The 22,530-nt window shown below is 57.9% G+C and overlaps 1 protein-coding gene and 1 non-coding gene across 9 annotated transcripts in view; both read left to right on the forward strand.

Moving 5' to 3' along the window:
• The window catches only part of CRTC1 (CREB regulated transcription coactivator 1), a 78,154-nt gene that overhangs the window by 38,329 nt on the left and 17,295 nt on the right, over positions 1 to 22,530 (forward strand). For 7 of the 8 annotated variants that reach the window (XM_022558840.3, XM_089905309.1, XM_089905308.1 and 4 more), the window contains exons 2-8: positions 6,841 to 6,957; positions 9,789 to 9,926; positions 10,952 to 11,013; positions 13,012 to 13,106; positions 15,173 to 15,258; positions 18,900 to 18,940; positions 19,404 to 19,624. In XM_022558840.3, coding sequence (XP_022414548.1) covers positions 6,841 to 6,957; positions 9,789 to 9,926; positions 10,952 to 11,013; positions 13,012 to 13,106; positions 15,173 to 15,258; positions 18,900 to 18,940; positions 19,404 to 19,624 — 760 coding nt within the window. Of the gene's footprint in view, positions 1 to 6,840; positions 6,958 to 8,186; positions 8,235 to 9,788; positions 9,927 to 10,951; positions 11,014 to 13,011; positions 13,107 to 15,172; positions 15,259 to 18,899; positions 18,941 to 19,403; positions 19,625 to 22,530 lie in introns of all 8 variants that reach the window. The other variant, XM_022558839.3, reaches the window with a different exon arrangement.
• Positions 15,606 to 15,712, forward strand: LOC115803112 (U6 spliceosomal RNA). The gene has a single exon (XR_004023774.1). It is a non-coding gene; the product is annotated as a U6 spliceosomal RNA (small nuclear RNA).

Here is a 22,530-nt window from a genome sequence, read left to right on the forward strand (position 1 = left end):
CTGGGGTGCACACACCTCTCAGGGACTGCTGGCCCCGGAAAATGCACTGGCAGCTCCACGTGACTCAGAATCAGACCCTTTCAGGGGCTCTCTGGGGCTCCCTCCACAGGCCCCTACTGCTGCTGGAATACTTGGAGAACCTGATGAAGCCCTGGTCTCTCCCTCCCAGGGAATAACCCCCAAAGGTGACCCCTCTGCTCTTGGCAGCCTGCTGAGGACTCCACCTAGGGGAGCCCTGAGGGGCCGTGCTCAGGCCAGGGTGTGCGAATCCCCTGGGGTCCTGCTCAGCACTCAGGCCCCAGAAGGATCCTGCACTTGAGATGGGATTTGCTCTCCACCTGCCTCTCACGAGTGGCTCTTTGTGTACTTGGGAAGCTGCCTGTTCTTCCTCGGGCCTCAGTTTCCCCAGAGTCGGGGAATGGGCTGTCCCATGTGGGCGCAGGAGAAACATTGTCCCTGCCTGGGATTCTGAGCACATCGAACAGTTAGTTGTTCCTGCATTCACATGTTCATCTGTTATCTGGTCTCTCAGTGCCCGTGTGAGTGCCAAGCTACTCCATTGTGCCAGGGTCCTTGCAGGGCTGACGGTCTAATGGGAGGAGATAGACCTTGGTCGGGTGGTTTTGGATAGTGAGCCGTGGAAGGAAGGAGGTGACCCTGTGGGGGAGAGGTGCGCGGTGTTGGGCTGGCCCAGCGGGAAGAGCCTTCTGGAGGAGGGAGGGCCAGTGCCAAGGCCCTGAGGCAGTTACCTCAGCTGGTAGAGCACAGTAGTTGGGGGAGGGAGAGCAGAGGGCCAGACAGTGCAGGCCTTCGTGGTGAGAGGGGGAAACAGGTCTGCTGAGAGCTCACAGCTCCTCTCTGGTGCTCTGCTGCGGCCCCCATGCCTGCCCTGGCTTTGCAGGACAGAGCTCAGCCTTCAGCTACTCCCCTTAATTTCATTAGAAGCTTGGCCAGTTGCCATGGTGGTTGCTGATGGACCTGACCGAGGCCAGCTCCTTCTAGACAGCGAGGCCTGGGAGGGCTTGGCAGATGGGAATTTGCTGTATCCTGTGGGGGTCCCAGAGGACGGGGGCTGCCCTGGAGAAGTGATTGCATCTGCCATGCCTTCCCAGGGCCACGTGCCCCCGTGCTTCCCCGGCCTTGTGGCCCGCACTCCTCCCAGCCCCTTGGACGCTGCCAGGATCGGGGGTTGTGTGCCCAGTAGGGATGTGGACACAGACTGGGGATGCACGCTCTGACAGGCAACCCTGTGGGGTCCTGTCAGCAAGGGGGTTGGGAGAGGCTGGGGAAGCCACCCATTTATACACAGTTCTGTAGGGGGAGTGGGGGTCGGGTGGGGGAGAAGGACTTTGTATGGGGGGTGGGAGGGCCAGTCCTCGCTCAGGCTATGTCAGGGGCCGGGGCGGGGGAACCCTGTGTGGAAACGAGGGGCCCCGGGCGAAAGCAGGACCTGAAGTGGCTTTTTATAGTGAGTCTTGTGCTGGGTCCCCCTTGACAGAGCCGAAATGGTTGGGTTGATGCTCTGACTATAAGCTCCCAGAAGGGCTGGCGTGCTCTGATCTGTGATGTGATGTGGCCTCTGGGACACTCTGCGGTCCCAGCCACCCGCTGGTCCACAGGGTTATGCGAGAGTCAGGTTCCAGGAGTGGAGTCTGTGCCCCACTTGGCCATTTCTGAGCTTGAGGGCCCTGGGCAATTCCCTTGCCTGCTGAGTCTCAGTTTTCCCATCTGGAAAGTGGAGTGTACTGGTAACCTCCTCAAAGGGCCTGTCTTATTACTATTTTTTTTCTTTTTGGCCTCACTGCACGGCTTGTGGGATCTTCCCCGACCAGGGATTGAACCTGGGCCACCACAGTGAAAGCCTGGAATCCTAACCACTAGGCCACCAGGGAACTCCCAAAGGGCCTGTCTTAGGTTGAATTGTGTCCCCTCAAAAGATGTGTCCTGGGGACTTCCCTGGTGATCCAGTGGTTAAGACTTTGCACTTCCACTGCAGGGGCCACAGGTTCGATCCCTGGTCGGGGAACCAAGATCCCCCATGCCTCATGACGCCCCCCCACCCCCCCAAAAAAAATACGTCCACGTGCTCACCCCTGGAACCTGGGAATGTGACCTTACTTGGCAGGAGGGTCTCTGCAGGTGTAATTAAGGGTCCCAAGATGAGATTAATTCTAAATTAGGATGGGCTCTGAATCCAATGACAGGTATTATTCTAAGAGAAAGGAGAGAGGGATTTGAGACACAGACACAGAGGGGAAGGTCGTGTAGAGACAGAGGCGGAGATCGGAGTGAGGCAGCTGTGAGCCAAGGATGCCTGGAGCACCCCCCCCCCCCCCCCCCCCGCGAAGCCAGGAGGGGCCTGGGACGGATCATCCCTCAGAGCCTCTGGAAAGAACCAACCCTGTCCACACCTTGATTTTGGACTTCCACCTCTTGAACTGTGAGGGAGTGAATTCCTGTTGTTATAAGCCACCCAGTCTGTGGTAATTTGTTATGGTCGCCTCAGGACACTTGAGACAGGGCAGTTGTGATGCTTAAATGTGCTGAGACTTGAGAAGGGCTCTGTGGCCCATGGCGGGGGCTCAGGGGTGCCGTCTGCAACACTTGGGGTGGGAGGGTGGCTCAGAGGGTGCCTAAGGTCTATGCTGTGCTTCCTGGTCATCTGTCGTGTCCCCATTGGCCTCAACCCTGAAACACCTCTGACCCCTAGGGCGTGGCGCCACGTCGTTGGTTGGTTGGTTCACACGTGGGAGCAAGAGGATTTGAGAGTCACGAACTGGACTGTTTTGGAAAGATCTGGGGCTGCAGGATGCTGGTGGGAGGCAATGCCAGACATAAAGCAGCACTTCCTGAGGGTCCGGCGTGGCCCCATGCAGTGCTGGCACCAGACACATTGTGACCAGTAGACCGTGAATCTCGGGAGCCCGCCACCTGGCGGTTACAGGATGGGGATGGTGGACAGGGTTCATGGGCCAGGCATTTTGGATGGGGTAAACGTGTCTAGACAAACCAAGGGGCATATGGAAAACGCCTGGGTCAGTCAGTGGTGCTATCATTTTTCTTCCTTTTGACCCAGTAAAGGAAGAGGGTAGCTTTAGGGGAAGCTGGGCAGGGTGATTCCGGAACTCCCTGTGCCATCTTTGCAGTTTTTCTGTGAACCGAAAACTTTATTAAAAACAACAACAGCAGGGCTTCCCCGGTGGCGCAGTGGTTGAGAGTCCGCCTGCCGATGCAGGGGACGCGGGTTCGTGCCCCGGTCCGGGAGGATCCCACATGCTGCGGAGCAACTGGGCCCGTGAGCCATGGCCGCTGGGCCTGCGCGTCCGGAGCCTGTGCTCCGCAATGGGGAAAAAACAACAACAACAACAAAGCCAGAGGCCAGTGTGAAGGTGGCTTGGGGGGGCCTGCTCCTTGGGTGGGGTGTCAGGGAGGGCCCCCCCAGGGTGGGTGTGGAGGGGGAGCTGTCACAGGCTGAGGCCCTGGGGGGAGTCACAAACTCGGGGTGCTTTGGGGTCAGGTGGCCAGAGGAAATGAAGAGTGGGGAGAGCAGAAGGCAAGGAGGCCACCGTGAAAGCGTGGGTGATGGGGCACCTGCCTGCCCTCAGCATCTGGAGTGGGGTCCACTCTCACAGTTGGGGAGCCTGGACTTGGACCCCAGGCTGTCTGACCCACAGGCCAAAAGCAAGGGGGAGCCTGGGAGTCACGGCTCCTTTGAGCCGGTGGGCCTTGTCCAGGCTTCACTGCCCTGTCTGCGCCTGCCTCTGCCAAAACCCATGAGGACGGGGTGAGGGGAAGGGGTGGCCCAAGCCTCCTGAGGGCATCAGGAGTTACGTTGGTGTCCTGAAACGTTCTTATATGGCCTCCAAATGGGACTGTCGCCTGGCTGGTGACAGTCACCTCCTGAGAGCGGGAGCAGTGGCGTTCATTCATTGATCCATTCATTCACTCATGTATTCTGTGTTTCTTTGTTCCACCAGCAGGTGCTGCTGAGTCTTAGACCCTGGCTTGGATGCCGGGTTTATGGCGAGGTTGGGGGTAGAGTAGGGTAGGAAGTGCCATCGAGGGGGTACAGAGTGAGGACCACTGGGTGGAGGGATGCACGAGGGACTGTGGCTTGACAGCGGGAAGAGGCATGAACGTCAGCGTCAGGCGGCTTGTTAGACCCTGACTGGTGGTGTCCCTCTGCTCTCCTCCTTGTGGACCCTCTGAGGCATCAGGCCCATGGGTGGAGCCCAGGCTGGCACCTCCTCACCCCAGGACGACCTTACTCCTGGGGTTTCCTGGCCAGGCCTGGGATGGCAGTCAGCCCCTGCAAAAGTTAAGGGGCTCCCTGAGACCACCTTCGCATCTGACACCAACTGCAGAATTCGAGGGTTCCCAAGACTACATGCAGCTCGGCAGTTCACTGGAAGGACTCAGGAGTCACTGAGAACCATCATACGGTCACGGGGTCTGTTACAGTGAAAGGACACGGATCACAGCTGGCGTGGGGCGGCGGCCAGGAGACTTCCCAACACAGAGCTGCAGGTCGTCCCTTCCCGGGGAATCACATGGACAGTGCTTGCTTCTCCCAGCACCAGTGTGTGATGACATACATGGGGGCTGTCAACCAGGGATGTGCCCCAAGCCTTGGTATCCAGGGTTCTTATTGGGGTTCGCCACGCAGACTCTGCTGACTGCTGTCTGCAGCTGCCGCAGAGGGTGAGCTGGTATTGCGTTGGCCTGAGACCTCCACCCGCAGTCACACTGTTGGCATAGATACCCAGCGTGGCCCGAGGACCTAGGCAAACAGAGACACTCTTTTATCAGGCAGGGCTTTCACTTCCCAGGAGCTGGGGGCAAAGGTCAAACTGCCCTGGGCCAGGTTAACTCTCCTGCACAGCCCCACATACAACCGAGGGTGAGCACAGGGGTCCCCCAAAGGACGAGTGGAGCCCCGTACTGTGTCCACTCCAGAGGCCACACCACAAAGCCTGACATTCCCAAAGCACAGTGGATGGGGGTTGGGAACCATCAAGGGAAAGAAAGGCTCCGCCAGAGGGCCACTGTTGCAGCAGCGCACAAGCCACGAGCAGCCTGTCCCCAGTCTGGGCTCCCTCTGGGCCGGAACGTGGCAGCTTTGCAGAGTACTTTCCTGAATGCTGCGGTTTCCAGAGCTGGCCTTTCAGCCTGGGACAGAAGCACGTGTGTTATAAGCACTTCCTGTATCTCACACAACCGGCGTTTGTGCACACACGCTCACCTGGACCACCCACTCTAGAGAGGGGGAAACTGAGGCCCAGAAGGGGGCTGTAGCTCCCCAGGGCCACATGGTACTCGAGAGGTGGTTCTTGAGAGGTGGATGTAAGGCTAGTTCCTGCCACGTGGCTCAGACACAAGAAGGGCCTGGGGAGGGGGGGGCGGGTCTCGGGCCCAAGGTAACCCGTGCCCATCGCCCATCCTACTTGGCCTATTTCATCTCGTGCAACCGCAGGGAGGGACACAGTGGGGTGTTCACGGTGAGCGTCTCCAGCCATTGGAGACAGAGCCTGGGCCGGACCCTACAGATGCCTGAGAACCACCCGCGGAGGAACGGAGCAAGGTCAATCTCCCTCCTGGCTCCACCGCAGCTCGCAGGAAACAGCTGTTTACCTGGGTGAGGTGCTCGGCCGGGCGAGCAGCCAGTTCCCGAGCTTCACTTCCCCCTCCGGTGTCGGAGGCCCCCCAGGAAGCCGGGACTGGCGTGGGAGAGCCGGGCGGTGTGGGCGGACAGCAAACGGAGTGCTGCCAGGAGCTGTTTGTGAGGGAACGTGAGCCGGTCTTGTTGTGTACACAGCGTCGACCCTAGCAACCGCCCCAGCCGGCTGGAGCGGACACCCACCTCTCCCCGGGTGCCCAGCTGCCACCCCTCCGTCACAGCACCTGCATCCCAGCCTGGGCAGACTGACGGGCTTTGGGGACCTGGCTGAGGGCCTAGGGCCACCGGTGGTGTCAACCAGGTCACGAGCATCTGCTATTCCTGGCAAAGTGGAATCGATGCTCCAGCGAGGAAAGGCCCGGTCCCAGCCCCGCACCAAGGCAGCCGTGGCTGGTCAGGGAGCCCCGGACTCCTGGTTCTGAGGCCTGGCCCAGCAGGACGAATCCCCACGCGAGTGATGGGCAGAGGACTGTGCAGGGATGCAGCCACCCCAGACGAAGGCTCTGTAATGCGAAGGCTCTGTAATGCGTGAGGCTGGTGGGGCAGGCAGAAGGATCCTGGGGGCTTGGGCAGGACTCCTTAGAACTCAGGCGGGGTCTGGCAGACCCTCTCGCCCTGTATGTGCTGTCAGAGGGATTGTACATGCTGCACTTTGAAAGCCAGCACTGCACTTTTGAGCTGGCCTCTCTGATTCAGGCCAGTGGAAAGACAATTTCTCCTGTGTCCGGGCGTAAATTCGCAGCCTCTGGCCCGCACCCCAGGAACGCAGCCTTTGGCGTGATAAGAAATGGTTCCCCTGGGGGGGGTGAGGGGCCTCCTGCATAGGCTCTAGGCTCCAGGCCCACTTGATACTCTTGCTTATTCACAAATTGTCTGAATCAGCTGGCGACGCCCCCTCAAGTTCATGGAGGCAGCACCCCCAGGGCGAGTTTCCCTGCCTGGGGAGGGCCACCTGGGCGTCTCGGGTCTCTGATTCTGCTGGTTTTGGTGGAGAGAATCATGGCTCCTTTGAGAATCTGAGTCATGGGGGTGCCACACCCTCTGTGCCCGGTGCCACTGACTCCACTACTTGGGGCCCTCGGGAATGGTGCTCCGCAGGGTGTGCTCAGGAACCACACCCCCCCGCTCCCCCCACACTATAGCTGTCGGTTTCTCTCTTGCAGCTCCAACTCCAAAAGTCCCAGTACCTGCAGCTGGGCCCAAGCCGTGGCCAGTACTATGGCGGGTCCCTGCCCAACGTGAACCAGATTGGGAGCGGCACCGTGGATCTGCCCTTCCAGGTGAGCCCCCATTCCTCTCCCACACCACCTCCCACCTGGAGTGTGTTGCAGTCTGGGCCCTGGCCACAGAGCAAGAGAGCGTGCATGACAGCCTGTGAACAGCTGGGGTCACCAGACAATTGCCGCCGCCCACCCAGCCCCCGCCTACTCCTTCCCCTGGGATGGCCTGGCCAGGCCTCACCCGGATCCCCCCTGCCCATCCTCTGTCAGCAGAGCCCGCAGAGAGGCCGAGGTCTGGCTGTGAGTGTTTCGGCAGCCGCTACACCTGTTGGCCGGCTGTGCGGCAGCGGGAACTGCTCAGGGCCTCTGGGGCTTGGCTCCGTCCCGCTTCACTAATCCGCAAGCCCAGCAATTCTCAGAAGGAGGCCCCTCAGCCTGACCCCACTTGTCTGCAAACGTTTTCTGGCAGAGACCCACACAGCACGGCTCCCGCAGGCCGCATAGCTGCCGCGCACGTCCTTATCATAAATAAGAACAGATAAGGTCCACCGCCTGCCCGGTGCAGGGCCGGCCTCTTCTCCTGGGCCATGTCCCTCGACCCTGGTCTGCAGGTGGAAGTGGGGGCACGGTGGGCCCAGGAGCTGGGCCGATAGCTGGGCCCCCCGCCCCCCAGCACGGTATCTGGACTCCTGCAGGGACAGGTCCACCGAACAGCCACGCACTTGTCCCGTTGCTGGGACAGAGCCCCAGAAACAGCCACGTCCGTTAGCATGTTGACAGGCCAGGTGGAGCTGGGTCGCTCCCACAGGGAGCTCAGTCCCCACCCACCCCGCAGTCATTCCTCAGCTTGTACTCCTCCCACACTGCTGCTGGGATGTGTCAGGGCACCAGCCCAGGGTCCCGCAGGCTGGCTTGGGGTCCGGCTGGCTCAGCTCTGAATCCCCAGGGCCTCTTGGAGCACGGCCCTCCTCACATGGCCTCCACATCAGAGCAGATAGATGCATGGGGCTGTCATGCTGATCTTCACATGCTCCAAAAGCCTCACCTCTTTGTCAGGGCCCTTTCTAGTTTGGGTTTTCTCCTCTCCTCCCTGGCTCCCCTCTTCCTCTGTTTCCCCATCCCCTCCTCCGTCAAGGACAGTGTCTCTCTGGGCATCCCCAAACTTGGCCCTGCCTGAGGCCGCTGTAGAGCCCCTGAGGGCCGAGGGTGCATGGGGGCCTGTTGGGCTTCCCACTGGGGGGCCAGGCGAGGCAGGAGTGTCTCAAAGTCTTGGTTCTTTGCATTTTCAGCCCAGCGGATATCTGGGGGAGGCTCTGGCAGCGGCTCCTGTCTCTCTGGTAAATGAGCCCCTGGGCTGAGGCCTCGGCATCCCCGGCACGTGTGCGGGCGCTGGGTATTCCTGTGCGGCCGCCCCCGTGGCCCAGCGGGAGGTGTCCCATCTGCCAAACGGAAGCAGATTCGCTCTGCACCCCCTTGTCTGGGGAAGTGCATATGGTCGCGTCGAGAGACCCCTTCCCCGGGGGATCCTAGCATGCGTGCCAACGCTGCATGGTTCGTTCCTATGACACATGCACATGCGTGTGCGCGGATCCTAACTCGGCCTGGCGAGCTGGGCTGTGGCTGGGCCCGAGCTTCTCTGTGCCTCTGGCTCTGCTTCAGCCGCCTTGGTTTCCCCTCTGGGCTTCCAGGCATCTCTGGGAGGAGATGAACGGCCCCTGTCCTCTGGTGTCTGTGCCTGGACAGTGAGGTTCCTACCCTCCCTCGGTCACTGCTATCTCCCGGGCCCACAGCCTTTTGGAGGCAGAAGCACAGAAAGACCCAAGCTGGCAGCGTCCTTGCTGGGTCAGAGAAAGATGGGGTCCCCGGACGCCAGGGGTCCCCAAACACCAGGGAGAGCAGTCAGCCCTGAATGCTAGCCGAGGTTTTTGGACAGGTGGAGAAGAGCAATGAGCCAGCCAGTGGCATTCTTCCGGAGGAAATTGCTTTTTGCCTGGCTGCCCAGAGAAGACAGAAGGGCCCGAGGGCCAGATGGCCAGGTAGGAGGCTGGTAGCTGCCTCCAGAGCTAGCTAAGGCTGCCAGTCTCACCCCAGTCAGATGGTGAGGGGCCCATGGCACCAGGGCTGGTGGAGAGCAGGCTCCTGGGGACCTCAGGAGCATGGAGCCAGGAGCGGGAGCCGGGCGTGACCGGGGGGCCTCATGCCAGCCCCAGGTGCTGGAAGGGAGCCCCGTCCAGCCAAGCTGTGGGCCAGGGCTCCGGAAAGTGCCTGCACTTGGCTGCCGGTGGTGCTGGGACAAGGCTGTGGGGGAGAGTGCGTGGGGGCCGAGTCTCAATCAGGACCAGCCCCAGGCTCCACGAGGAGCCTCCAGGGAGCCAGCACTTGGCCAGGTGGGCCCCTGAAGTCCTGGGCTGGAAGCCCTGGGGCTGTCTCTTGGCAGGCCCCTCCAGGGATGACGTAGGTGGGGAGAGGAGGCCGGCCAGGCCCAGAGAGAGAGGGCGGAGGCCTGTCTGCACCTGGCGAGCCTGGGAGGGGGTGCTCGGGCCGTCTGCACCCCTGGCACCCTGGCCGGCTCCGGGCCCCGAGCTTGCGCCGCTCTGCCTGGCCCGTGCATGCCAGCTGCACTGCACGCCTGCCGCCCCGGCACCTGGAACCCCAGCGCGCCGCCACCCCTACAGTGCTCGGAGGCTGGGGGCAGGGGCCGAGGAGGAAAGGAAGCCCGTCTGGAGTAGCCGAGGGTGTCTCCAGAACTGGGCAGGGGGGTTGTAGAGGGACCCTGAGGCGAGATCCTGGGGGCAGAGCTGGGGTCAGATCTTGGACCACAGCTGGTAACCGTGGTTTGGGTTCCTCTCTCTTTTTTTCCATCTCTTCCTCTCCTCCCTCCCCACCCCCAGACACCCTTCCAGTCCTCAGGCCTGGACACCAGCCGAACTACCCGGCACCATGGGCTAGTGGACAGAGTGTACCGGGAGCGTGGCCGCCTTGGCTCCCCACATCGCCGGCCTCTGTCAGTGGACAAACATGGAAGGCAGATATCCTTTTCCCAGAGGATGGGGGGGGGGCACTTCATCCAGCTGGTGGACCTGCCTGCTGCCAGCTCTGTGATAGAATCAGGGCCGCTCCAGTCCTCCAGGGCTACCGGGCCCCACCAAGAGGGGGGTGCCATTGCATGGCAACCCTGGAAGACTTCCTGGAGGAGGCAGTGCAAGCTGAGGAGCCTTTAGCCAGGCGGGGGCTAAGGGAGCACAGGGAACAGTGACACAGAGTAGGCCACTGGAGCACACAGCCTGAGATGAGAGTTGGGAGGGTACGCTCAGATGCCTGACTGGGCAGTGGGGCCCAGGAAGGCTGTGAGCAGGGCACCCACACGTCAGGGCCATGGTGGTGGACCCCTCTGGGGGCCATATGGAGCCAAGGCAGTGGGGCCGAGGGAGATCTGAGCCAGACACAGACAGATCAGAGGGAGGCTTGATCTGAAGACACAAAATTTGCCTTTGCACCTCTGCCAAGCAGAGAGGTTGTGAGGAATCCCACCCCCACCACCGACTTGGCTGCCCCCTGGTACTTAACCAGCCAGGCTCCCCCGCCACTGCGGTCTGAGTGGCTGCTCCTGGGAACCCCGGCTCTCTAGAACAGAGAAGCCTGTTCTTTCCTGGTTCTCGTTTCCATGGGCTGGGGGAGCTTGAGCAGCTGGGCGCCAGACCAAGCCCTCGGGCCCTGGGAGTCACCCCGTCAGCCCAAAGTTAAGAGTCAAGACCAGGGTCAGCTGAACTAGACTCCCTGCAGCCCCCCCTACGGGCCCCCGTTTCATGGCTGAGGCCCCTCTTGGAAGGGGTGCAGCCTGCACGTGCGCTTGCAGGGGGTGAGTGCTGAGTGCTAGGTGGATGGGGCTGCACCCTGGGGGCTGCTCGCAGCCAGGCAGGAAAGGCCCCCGCCCCGAGGCCCCAGCTGTTTGCCGGCTCCCAGCAGCCTGGCTACTCGGGCTGGCCAGCGCAGGGTTCTTGGGGCTCAGGGCAGGGCCTCAGCTGACAGCACCATCCCCTTAACTTATACTCACGCGGACAGCTGCCCATATGGCACCGTGTACCTCTCGCCACCTGCGGACACCAGCTGGAGAAGGTCAGTGACCCAGAACCAACCCCCAGCCCTCTCATTGGAAACAAAACTATACTTTCATCGTGGCCGTGCTTGGAAAACCAATATGCAGTCACTTAAAAATGACAAAACTTAGAAGCATCCAGAAGTTTCTAGAAATCAGCTCTATCCCTGTAAACAATGAGGTCACAGTTTTGGGGTCTTCCAGGGAGTTTTTTTTCCCCTTTATTTGTGACTTTTTTTTTTCCTTTTCTTTTTTAAACAAAGTTGGGATTGTAGTGAATATTCATTGTTGTCGCTTGCTTTATTTAATGCTCTATTATGATTGTTTCCCACATTCCTGAAAAGCCATAGAAAATTTGATTGGAAAAGTATGATATATTTATTATTAGAAGATTAGGAAAATACATAAATGCATCTAGAAGATGAAAAAAAGTCCATAATGCCGTCATCTAGGAAGATCTAAGATAACAACAATGATATAGTTAATATAAATCCCTACAATAACACAGATGATAGCTACACACCAGTGTGAATGTACTTAATGACACAGAAGTGTATACTGAAGAATGGTTAAAAAGGCACGTTTTATATTTATTTTAGCACACATATACAAAAAAACATATGTAGGTGACTTCAGTAAACAAAGACCCAAAGTAAACAAGCTGTTAAAAAAAAAACACAGCACAAAATATATCATTCAATTAGGGACTTCCGTAATTAGGGACTTCCCTGGTGGCGCAGTGGTTGAGAATCCGCCTGCCAATGTAGGGGACACGGGTTTGATCCCTGGTCCGGGAAGATCCCACATGCCACGGAGCATCTAAGCCCGTGAGCCAGAACTATTGAGCCTGCGCTCTAGAGCCCGTCAGCCACAGCTACTGAGGCCGCGTGCCACAACTACTGAAGCCCGCGCGCCTAGAGCCCAAGCTCTGCAACAAGAGAAGCCACTGCAGTGAGAAGCCCACGCACCGCAATGAAGAGTAGCCCGCGCTCGCCACAACTAGAGAAAGCCCACGCGCAGCAACTAAGACCCAACAACGAAGACCCAATGCAGCCAAAAATAAATAAATAAATAAATAAATTTTAAAAATAACATAATTAAATGCCCACCAAGCACGTGTTCATATACCAGGTCCTATTTCAACCATCACATACATTAACTGATGTAAGACGCACAGAGCTCTGTGGAGTTGGTGCTGTTATCCTCCCCATTTTAGGCATAAGAAAGCGCGCAGAGAGGTCAGAACACTTGCTCAGGGACAGACAGCTGGTGGGGAGCCAGGATCCCCCTGGCTCCTCACAGCTCAGCTGGCCCCTGGGTCAGAGGCAGCCCGGTCCTCTGTAACCTGCTGTTGTCCTTGAACCAAGTTTCCTCCACGTCACTCTCAGTGTCTGGGACATCCCCGTTGGGGGTGTGTGGCTGTTTCCCCGAATTGGCTGTGCAGCTGGACCTGCCCTTTGCGTGTCTGCCCAGCTCCCCGTGGCTGCCCCTGGTTTCCTAGGCAGCTGAGGGGTTTTTCTGAGGACCCTCCCTCCAGGCACCTGCAGCTGGGGGCAGATTGTGTTATTGGGGCAGAGAGTGGGGCCTCTCCCAGACTCCTGGGAGCACTGGGCTGGTTGGAGCAAGACCCCCCCCCCCTTGGCCATGGGTCACCAGTAGGGGACTCCATGATGGGTTCATACTCCCAAGGCTGGGCCACTGTGGGACTGTCAGGCCCTCTCTCTTCAGGGTTTCAACAGGAAAGCACTACCTTTTCCCTAAAGCCGCGAAGGCCATCGAAGGGGCAGGGATGGGCAGGGGCTGGTTAGGAACGAAGGGACAGCTCTGCTGCAGCCTTTGCAGACGAAAACCAAAATCACTGTTGTGGTTCTTCAGGGTTTTTGCTCAGGTATGCAGCTCACAAAAATGACCCATGACTGCCACCCTGTTCCATCGGGTGGGTCCCAGATAGAGTGGAACCAGGACTGTCCCTTCGTCCCCTTTGGGGCCAAGGCTCACTGTCTCTCTCCTCTCCGCAGGACCAATTCTGACTCTGCCCTTCACCAGAGCACAATGACGCCAACCCAGCCAGAGCCTTTTACGGGTGGGTCCCAGGACGTGCACCAGAAAAAAGGTATCAACGGGGCCCATGGGTGTCTTTCCTGGGGTCAGGCAGGTCCAGTGGCTGACCGCTGTGCTCCCAGAGGTCACAAATATGTAGGTGGACAGACCTGAGAAGGAAGACTCAGCAGGTGCTGTGGGACAAGGGGAGGGGTTCAGGGAAACTTTGAGATGGCGCTATTTGAGTTGGATTTTGAGGAGTGAGTAGGAGTTTTCTAGGCAGAGAAAACAGTCCCTGCAAACTCAGATAGGTTTCTGATTATGGATTCAGGGTATGGCCGTGCAGTCTGGGGGCCTTGCAGATTCTTTCAAATGTTGGGAGCAGCAAGCCCGGGGAAAAGGGGCATTTATCAGCTCGTGACCAACAGTCGGAGCTAGATGTTCAGCTTCAGGTATCGTTTGATCCAGGGCTTCACACTGGATCATTTCCCGGCTCTGATGCTCAGAACCTCTTGGTCCACAGGGTCTGTCCTGGCAACAGTGTGTGGAAAAGAGGCTAACTGTTCCCTAACTCTTGTCCAGAGCTTCCTTTCCAACTGGGTCATGCACACACCCCTGCAGCTGGGGCAGATCTGTGCCCAGGCCTCAGTTCCTCCTTGGAGCCAGGTATGGAGGCAGCATCCCTGGGACCTTCCAGGAAGGTACATGGCATCTTAAAAACTGGGGCAGTGTCACCCAGAGAGGGGAGTGTGATGCTATGAGGCCAGCCCTAGAAGCCCATGTGGGCCTGATCTGCTCCAGGACACTGAAACCAGACAGTTAATCATTTACACTGCAGGTCCAAACGTTTACCACTTCTTTGGTAGCATTTCACTGTGTGAGTATGTAAACATACCGGGGAGATTTTGCTGATAGAAGAAGGATGGTCAACCAGAACTTCACCCCTTGGTGGGCAGGGGCTCTCCTCATGTGATCTTTCCAGCTCATTGGGCATCAAAGGCGAGATTGCAGAAGGGAATGTCTCCATAATAAAAGCGAGGATTCCAAATGCCTAGGGGTGACGAGAATGGACCTGGCACTTCCCTCCTGTTCCTGATGCTGGGGGCAATTCAGAGGGCGCTGTCTATCCTGAGGGAGGTCCGCCAGGAACTTGGGGCTTTGGGGGTGGGTGAGTGGGCTTCGCCCTCCCCAGGGACTCTTTGTGACCGTGGAAGGACCCCTGGTAGCTCAGAGTCCAGTTGACCTTGGTGGGGGTGGGGGGGTGGGACACATCACCTCTCCCCGTTGCTCTAGGAAGGGCCCAGGCAGTAACGAAGTCTGGTGTTAGCCTGGCTGTCCTCCCATCCCCCAGTCCAGGTTTCTAGAAGGAGGAATTAACCTCCTCCTTCTAATTATGTTCATAGTGGCGCTATTGCAGCACTGAACCTCCAACAGGCATCAGGAAATTGGATCTCATAAAGAAAGTGTTGAATCTCACGTTAACTGAAAGTTTTAAGGAAAGGGGCCTTCAGGCACAGCTGGTTCCAGGGCCTCGACCGATGCCCATCCAGTCCCTTAGACCTTCTCTCTCCTCCTTTCCTCCTCCGGGACTGGTTGGCATTGCAGCTAACTCACAGAGCCATAGCTACCATGGTTGGATCGACCTCAGACTACATTGAGCTACGTGGCTTGGTGCCAAAAGCCCAAGAAGGGCCCGGCCCCTGGGTGCTGACAGCCCAGAGGGGGAGGCAGGTGTCCACATGGCTGTAGGTGGGGTGCACGGGGTGAGGCGACCAGTCGTGGGAGATGGGGAGAGATTCTCGGCTGTCCTCTGCAGCCCGAGGCCTGAGTGGGTCCTGTGAGAGGCAGAGTTGACACCCGTCCTTAGCTCCAGAGCTTTCATTTTCATTTCTTTATAAGTCACAAGTTCTCTGACTTCTTTTTTTTAACTTTTCTTTTTCTTTCTTTCTTTCTTTTTTTTTTTTTTAACGAAACTCTTTTTTACTTTAGTACAATCCCCAGAAGTTACTGTTGGGGTAGTTTCATTCATATCACGGTCGTGACTCTGTATGTCAGGGAAGTGCCCTCCTGGTGCCACCACACAGCTGCAAAGATTCCTTTTCTGCTTCTCCTTCTTCTCCAACCCCACCCCCCCCCCAGTCTTACTATTAACAGTCCCTGGAATGGAGGAGACCACATCAGAGATGGACAAGAACCTTTCCAAGCAGGCATGGGACACCAAGAAGGTAAGAGCCTAAGGGTTTTCGGAAGTGGTTTTCCTTCTTGATCTTTTTTTTTTTTTTTAGCACAACCCATGTGAAGATGGTGGAATAGCACCTTGGGGGAGTGTCGCCTTCCCTGAAGTGTGAACCTCATTCAATGTTTTTTTTTGGCTGTGCTGCACAGCATGCGGGATCTTAGTTCCCCAACCAGGGATTGAACCGGGGCCCTTGGCAGTGAGTACTCGGAGTCCTAACCACTGGACCACCAGGGAATTGCCTAAACCTCGTTCAGTTTTGACCAGTTGCATAAGCCTTGAATACTAATGGCAGGCCTGTTACACTGGTGAAAACCATGTAAAGAATTAAAGTCTATGTTCACTTTGGCAGCATGTATACTAAAATTGGAACAGTGCAGGGAAGATTAACGTGGCCCCTGTACAAGGAGGATGTGCAGATTCACACAGCGTTCCATATTTTTATGTGCGGTGATAGATGTTAACTGTTAACTAGACTTATTGTGATCACTGCAGCATATACAAATATCGGATTATTATGTTGTACACCTGAAACTAATATAATATTATATGCGAATTATACCTCAATGAAAAAAGAAAGAAAGAAATTGAAGCCAGGGAAGTTAAGTGATTTGCCCAAGGCTGTGAAGATACTTAGGGTTTAGAACGTATACCTCCTAATTTTTAGCCTGTGATCGTTCTACTAACCCACAGTATTGGGTAATTATCATCGTTTATCATCATTCTTTTTTTTTTTTTTTTCTGTTGCACCGTACAGCACGCGGGATCTTAGTTCCCCAACCAGGGATTGAAATTGTGCCCCCTGCAGTAGAAGCACGGAATCCTAACCACTGGACCTCCAGGGAATTCCCTGTCCTCATTCTTAAACGTAAACTTCCATTCACTTGCACAATAATTGCAGCTTTTATTAGAGTACAGAGTCTGCTTGGAATTCCCAATTGGATTGGGATTTCTGTGTTATTTCAAGGTCCAGAAACAAATTTCTCAAGTTCAGCCTACAAAAATGTCTAGTGATAAGATAGAATTTGTGCCATGAATACAGATTTCAACGAATTTTTTTTTAAATTAATTTATTTGTTTTTGCTGTGTTGGGTCTTCATTTCTGTGGGAGGGCTTTCTCTAGTTGTGGCAAGCGGGGGCCACTCTTCATCACGATGCGTGGGCCTCTCACTATCGCGGCCTCTCTTGTTGTGGAGCACAGGCTCCAGACGCGCAGGCTCAGTAGTTGTGGCTCACGGGCCCAGTTGCTCTGCGGCATGTGGGATCTTCCCAGACCAGGGCTCGAACCCGTGTCCCCTGCATTAGCAGGTAGATTCTCAACCACTGTGCCACCAGGGAAGCCCCCAATGAATTTGAATAGAACAAAAATGCACTAACACTAAAGCAATTTTGAATGTTTTTTTTTTTAAATTGAAACCCTGTCAGGAACTCGGAGGGAGATGATGAACGAGCAGACAGCACTATGTTTCTCAAAGGCATGTGTTCAGAACGTTTGAAATCAACAGGAAACAACCTGAGTGTTCGACAGTAGGGGATTTATAAGGAAACTGTCCTTAGTCCCTCGTGTGGAAAGCTCTGTGTGTATGAATTGGGATCTTTGAAGGAATTTTAAAGGCATGAGAGACTTGTGATAAAACTGGTGTGTGGAAAGAGCAGGATAAAGCTGTTTAGAAAGGCACAAGACACGTAAAGATGCCAACAGATCCCTGGGTGTGCAGGACCAGGCCCTGGGGGAGACCCGAGTGCAGGTGTGAGCAGCACTGTTGGCCTTTTCTTTTTAATTATTTTTTTTGCGGTACGCGGGCCTCTCACTGTTGCGGCCTCTCCCATTGCGGAGCAAGGGCTCCAGACGCGCAGGCTCAGCGGCCATGGCCCACGGGCCCAGCCGCTCCACGGCATGTGGGATCTTCCCAGACCGGGGCACGAACCCGTATCCCCTGCATCGGCAGGCGGACTCTCAACTGCTGCGCCACCAGGGAAGCCCTGGCCTTTTAATCCCCGTCTGCATGTTCCAGTTTTGCACAAGGAACGCATATGATTTTCAAACTTGGGGGGAGAAACTTAAAAATTCTAAGAACCCAAACAAAGTCAAAAAGTAACTGAAACGTCTAGTTGCAGAGAGGTGCGTCAGTAAGGACAACAGGGTCCCTACACATGCCCAAATGTGGTGCTGCCATAAAGAAAGTGAAGATGGCGAGCGTCGTGACTCTGGGGAGGGGGACGGCCCCAGCATCCTGGGAGTGAGAAGATGGTGGCAGAGCCCAGCATCTTGGCGAGACTTCCTTTAACTGCCGCTCAAAACGATGCATCTGTGAGGATGTCAGTAAAGGAATTCCTGTGGATTTGTTGGGGGTGGGGCGGGGGGTGATGGGTGAATTTTTAATACTGTTTAGAAATCTGTTAGGATCCCATAACATTCGTGGAATGCTTTTGAAAAGATTCTTTAGAAAAAGTCATTGTCAAAGTGCTTTGTAAAAAATCTGGTAATGAAGCGAGTGTTTACCCACGGAATTAAGGAGCCTGTGGCCAAGTAGAAACCCGTTCCTCCGGCATTCCCTGCAGGGGCTAAATGCCTGCTGGTCACATGCCAGTCGGGCCTCCCCCACCCCACCGCACTGGGTGTGTGCATGGGAGGCAGGCCTAGCACCCCCGCCACCCCCACCCCCACCCCCCCCCCCCCCCCCGCTGGTGTGTCCATGCTCCTGTAACACGTCAGCCAGGAGTGTCTGCCCCAGGGCCCGAGACGCAGAGAGGAATAAGGGAACGTGACACAGCCAAGCCCGCCACTGGCATGCCAGGTTCTGTCCAGTCATGTCTGCTGCCATCGGAAGAGAGTTTCCTCCTTTGTCCTTGAACAGGTCTGGGGATCCTGCAGTTCTTGGATGGTGATAGTGTCCCGGGTTCACAGAAGGGGAAACAGGGTTTCTCTGGGACCCTCTCCCCAGGGCTGGTCTCCAGGGCAGCCACGGTCTCTCCTTGGGCCGCGTGGGCCAGGGAGCACGTCAGCAGCAGGGTCACCTGTGGGAGTCGCAGCTCTGGGGCACCGCACCGCTGCAAGGCGGGTCAGCAGGGGGTGTGGGGAGCGCCCTCTGTGTACTTAGGGCATGCAGTTTGAGCCTCCTCAGGCTTCTCCACGTGGTGTCCTTCCTTGCCATGGACAGAGGCACACAGAACAGAGGCAGCCCCTGCCACTGGAGCCCTGCCTGCCTCCATTCAGGAGTGACACAGGGTGTTAGCCTGGAGTTTTCAGTAACCCTGTCCCCCGGCTGGCTGCTAACAGCCATGGTACAGCCCTGTGGGGGTTCAGATGTGAAGAGTGGGCAAGCTTCCTCTTCTTCCCCAATGCCTGCTCTCACAGGGGACCACGCCACCCCTGGGCTGTGCCCACAGGTAGACAGAGTTGAAGCTGGGAGGGGGCTGTAGAAAGACCATCTCCACACAACTCTTGGTTTTGCCCCTGGGTATGTCTGGGGCAGGCCCCCCCAGTGCCATGGGGCCACGTGTTCTTCATCTGCAGATGAACTCCATTCTTGTTGAGCATTTCTTAGCCCTGGTGGGGAGAAGCCATGTTGTGAGGAGGAGCAGTGCACGTGAGGAGGCCAGCTCAGCCTCTGCCGTCTTCTCTTTCAGACGGGGTCCAGGCCCAAGTCCTGCGAGGTCCCTGGAATCAAGTAAGTCTCAGCAGGGCCCACCCTGTGTGCCCAAGGCCACCCTGGGCTGCTTGGACGATGCCAGGGCTTCCCCTCCGTTCATGAGGCTACATATCCTGACAAGAGGGACACTGTGCCGCTGGCAGCCACCCAGCAAGCCCCACCGCAGGGGGACACGCCTACCGCTCCTTCCCTGAGATGACAGAGCCCCTGTCCTAGCCCCAGCACACTCACCCCTCAGACACAGTGGGAGGACCCTCACCCCGGCCCCCATCCCACAGGGATAGGCTGCTTCCTGAGGTTCCACTGGAGGTGCTGACAGTCGTTTCTCCAGCAGGGCAGTGCCTAATTATGGGGTGTCATTTTGCGCCTACGAATTTTTTTGCACCAGCCTTCTTCTGCCCCTGCCACAGCTTTCGTGGGAGAACAGGCCAGCCGCCACCCCGAGAGCTCACCGCCCCCTCTGTCTGGCCTTTCCCCCCAGCATCTTTCCATCCGCCGACCAGGAAAACACTACAGCCCTGATCCCTGCCACCCACAACACGGGGGGCTCCCTGCCTGACCTGACCAACATCCACTTCCCCTCCCCCCTCCCGACCCCGCTGGACCCCGAGGAGCCCACCTTCCCCGCGCTGAGCAGCTCCAGCAGCACCGGCAACCTCGCAGCCAACCTGACACACCTGGGCATCGGCGGTGCCGGCCAGGGTAAGGCTGGGCTGGGTGGCGGGGACACTCCCTTCCCTGACAGAGGTCACCGTCTAGTGAGAATGACAAGTGTGTTTGAATGATGACTTAGCAGGGTCACGTCCAAAATGCCAGGCATGGGGGTGGAGCACAGAGTCCACCACGGGGGTTCAGGGTTGCCAGGCTGACCCAAGGGGAAAGGCATCTGGGCAGAGGGCACAGCCTGGGCAGAGGACCAGGGCTGGGAAAGCTCATGCTCCCAGGGATGGGACCATGGTTCTTAGGGGGGGCTGGGGGCTTCAGAGACTTGGGGTGTGCCAGGCTTTCCTCATGCCCTTCATCAAGGGACAGGCCTGATCTGTTCCTCTCCCCCGCCTCTCCCACTCCCCCCACCCCGACCCCCCAATCCCCCGACCGTGGCTGCCTGCTTAGGATGCTCCAGCCCGGCCCCCTCCCCTGAGGACGTTTCATGGGCCCCTGGCCTGTCCCAGTATCCCCCAGTGCTGCCCCAACCCTGTTCCTCCTCGGGACTTCCGGCAGCACCGTCCTCCTATGACTCAGGCAGGGACCCTGGAGGTGTCCCCCTCCACTCAGACCCTCTCCCCTGCGTGGCCTCCATCTGCTTGCTCCCTGACCAGCCCCTGCCTCTTCTCCACCCAGAAGGGCCATCAGCTCATGGCCCTCCTCTGGTCAGGACCTTGCACAGCACCTCAGTTTCCTCCCTAGTGAAAGCTTGAGACCCGCGGGGCCCCCTAATTCCTGCTGCCCATGCCGACTCCTCTCCAGCCAACAGGCTTACCGCGGGGCCTTTGCACATGCCACCCCACCCACACAGCGCTCCTCCAGGCTCCTCACCCCGTTCCCTACGCAGACCGCCTCCCCTCCCCTCTGCAGGCCTTCCTGACTCCCTGCCCATGCCCCTGCCCATGCCCCCTCTCACACTGGGTTGCTTTTCTGCACTCACCGTGCTGCTGTTGAGTCACTATTTTGCTCTTTCGTCTGTCCCCTGGGCTGGGCCTTGATCTCCCACGCCCTTGATCTGACCCCTCTACCCACGTTGACTGTGGGAGGCGTGGGTTTGCGCCCAGGGAGGAGACAGGACGGGCCCCCAACAGCCTGGTGGTGGGACTGGCAGAAGGGGCCGTGGGGACTCACATGTGTCCCCACATGTGTCCGGACTCGGCGGTCGGTGAGAGCACTGCCTCGCTGTGCTCTCCCTGTGTCCTGGAGCCACAGCACAGGTCAGCGCTCAGCCCCCGTCCACAGGCCCACGGCACCTCCGCCCCGACCATGGTGGGTAGCGCCGCGCAGGGTTTTCTGAGAATCACACACTCACGTTCGTGTTTGCCACACTTCCTCTGACTGCCCCGGGGAGAAGCTGACTGTGAGGAATGGGCGGCAGCCCCTGGGCCAGGGCAGAGCCCCATTGGGAGCTTTGCAGAGAGATTTCAGGGTGAAATTGGCCAGCCTTGGAGCCAGGTTGATTCAGGGAGTGAAGGAGAGCAAGGAGCCTGGAGTCATTCCCGGCTTTGGTGCCGACCGGGCCAGGGCCAGGTGAGGGTGGTTGAGGGTGGTGCAGACGTTCCCTAGGTATTTAGGCGAGGAGATAGAGGCCAGAGTGGTGAAGAGGAGAGAGACATTCTGCCTCATGCCATTTAGGCCGTGTTCTTTTTCCCATGCACCTGGCCCCGTGCTCGCTGAGGCTCAGCCATCGGGCAGAGGGTACTGGCCCTGGCCGTGTGCACCCACTCACCCACCCACACCTCCAGGGAAGGCCCAGAAGGCAAAACGAGCAGATTCAGGGGAGCCCCAGATCCGTGGCCCTCCCACCAGTGGGTGGGCAGCGTCCACAGATGCCCGTGCAAGGAAGGAAATCAGAAGGTCGGCCCTGGGGCTGCTGGCCCTCGGGCAGAGAGTCGCTGTTTCCCGGCCCCCGTTTTTCTCTTCACGCCTTGGCAGCAGCCTCCAGGGCACCACCCCCTCCGCTGGAGGGCCCTTGGCAGCCCCCCAGCGCCCGCCCGGGCGCCTCGCACCTCCAGCCCGCGCCGAGTCTAAACAAGTACAGGAAAACACAACACATGTGAAAACCATAGATGCGGGAATGAGTGCAGACCCCGAGCGTGGGGCCCAGACCCCAGCCTGCCTGGCTCAGAGCTTCGGCCCGGTAATGTCTGACATGTGTTCGGTTGTTTGCGAACCTGCCGCGCTCCAGCAGCTCGCCTGGCGGGGGCCTCACTCTCCGGGTGTGTTTTAAATCAAGCAGAGCCACCGGCCCCTGGCACACATGGAGAGCGCCCCCCACACCACCCGGCCCACCCTGCAGTCAGGACGGGAGCCGGTGGAGGAGGAGGACGGAGGCCTCCGCCGCCAGGGAGACAGTGGCCCCTCTCATCTCCTTCCAAGTTTGCCAAAGTCGTTTCCCTGGCTGCATGCCGGAAGCGGGAAGTGGGCAGGCTGAGGTCCTCCTTCCCTGCACAGCTCCGTGGCCAGCTAGCCCCGTGCACAGGGCTTCCATGCCACTGGGGCGGGCTCCTGCCACCTGGGCTGCCCTCCCCTGGCAGCTGTCCCTGCCCACGCTAGGCTTCCCTTCCAGCTGGCCCCACTTCTTTTCCTAAAGTTGATCCAGGTTGTCAAAAGGAACTCAACAGCAAGGCATCCCTCGGCCCTCCTGGCCCAACTGGTGTCTCAGGGGGTGGTGGCCGCCCCATGTGAGGCCAGGAGCTCACGTTACAGCCTAGCAGAGGATTAAAAACTCCCTTGTCTTCAGGACAGACGTCAGAGGCGGCAGCTGAAGGGCCAAATCCAGCCCCCCAGCGTATTTTGGCTTTCTTACACGATTGTGTGTGTGATGCTTTGAATTGACATTCAAATATGCACATAAAAACCTGGATTTCCAGCTTCTCTTGAAGAGTCAGGCCCAGCAATGG

Source organism: Delphinapterus leucas, unplaced genomic scaffold (genome assembly GCF_059928025.1).
Source record: "Delphinapterus leucas isolate spDelLeu-1000000601 "Yukka" unplaced genomic scaffold, BTC_Dleu_Yukka2 spDelLeu_asBTCV2_sq25, whole genome shotgun sequence".
Lineage (NCBI taxonomy): Eukaryota > Metazoa > Chordata > Mammalia > Artiodactyla > Monodontidae > Delphinapterus > Delphinapterus leucas.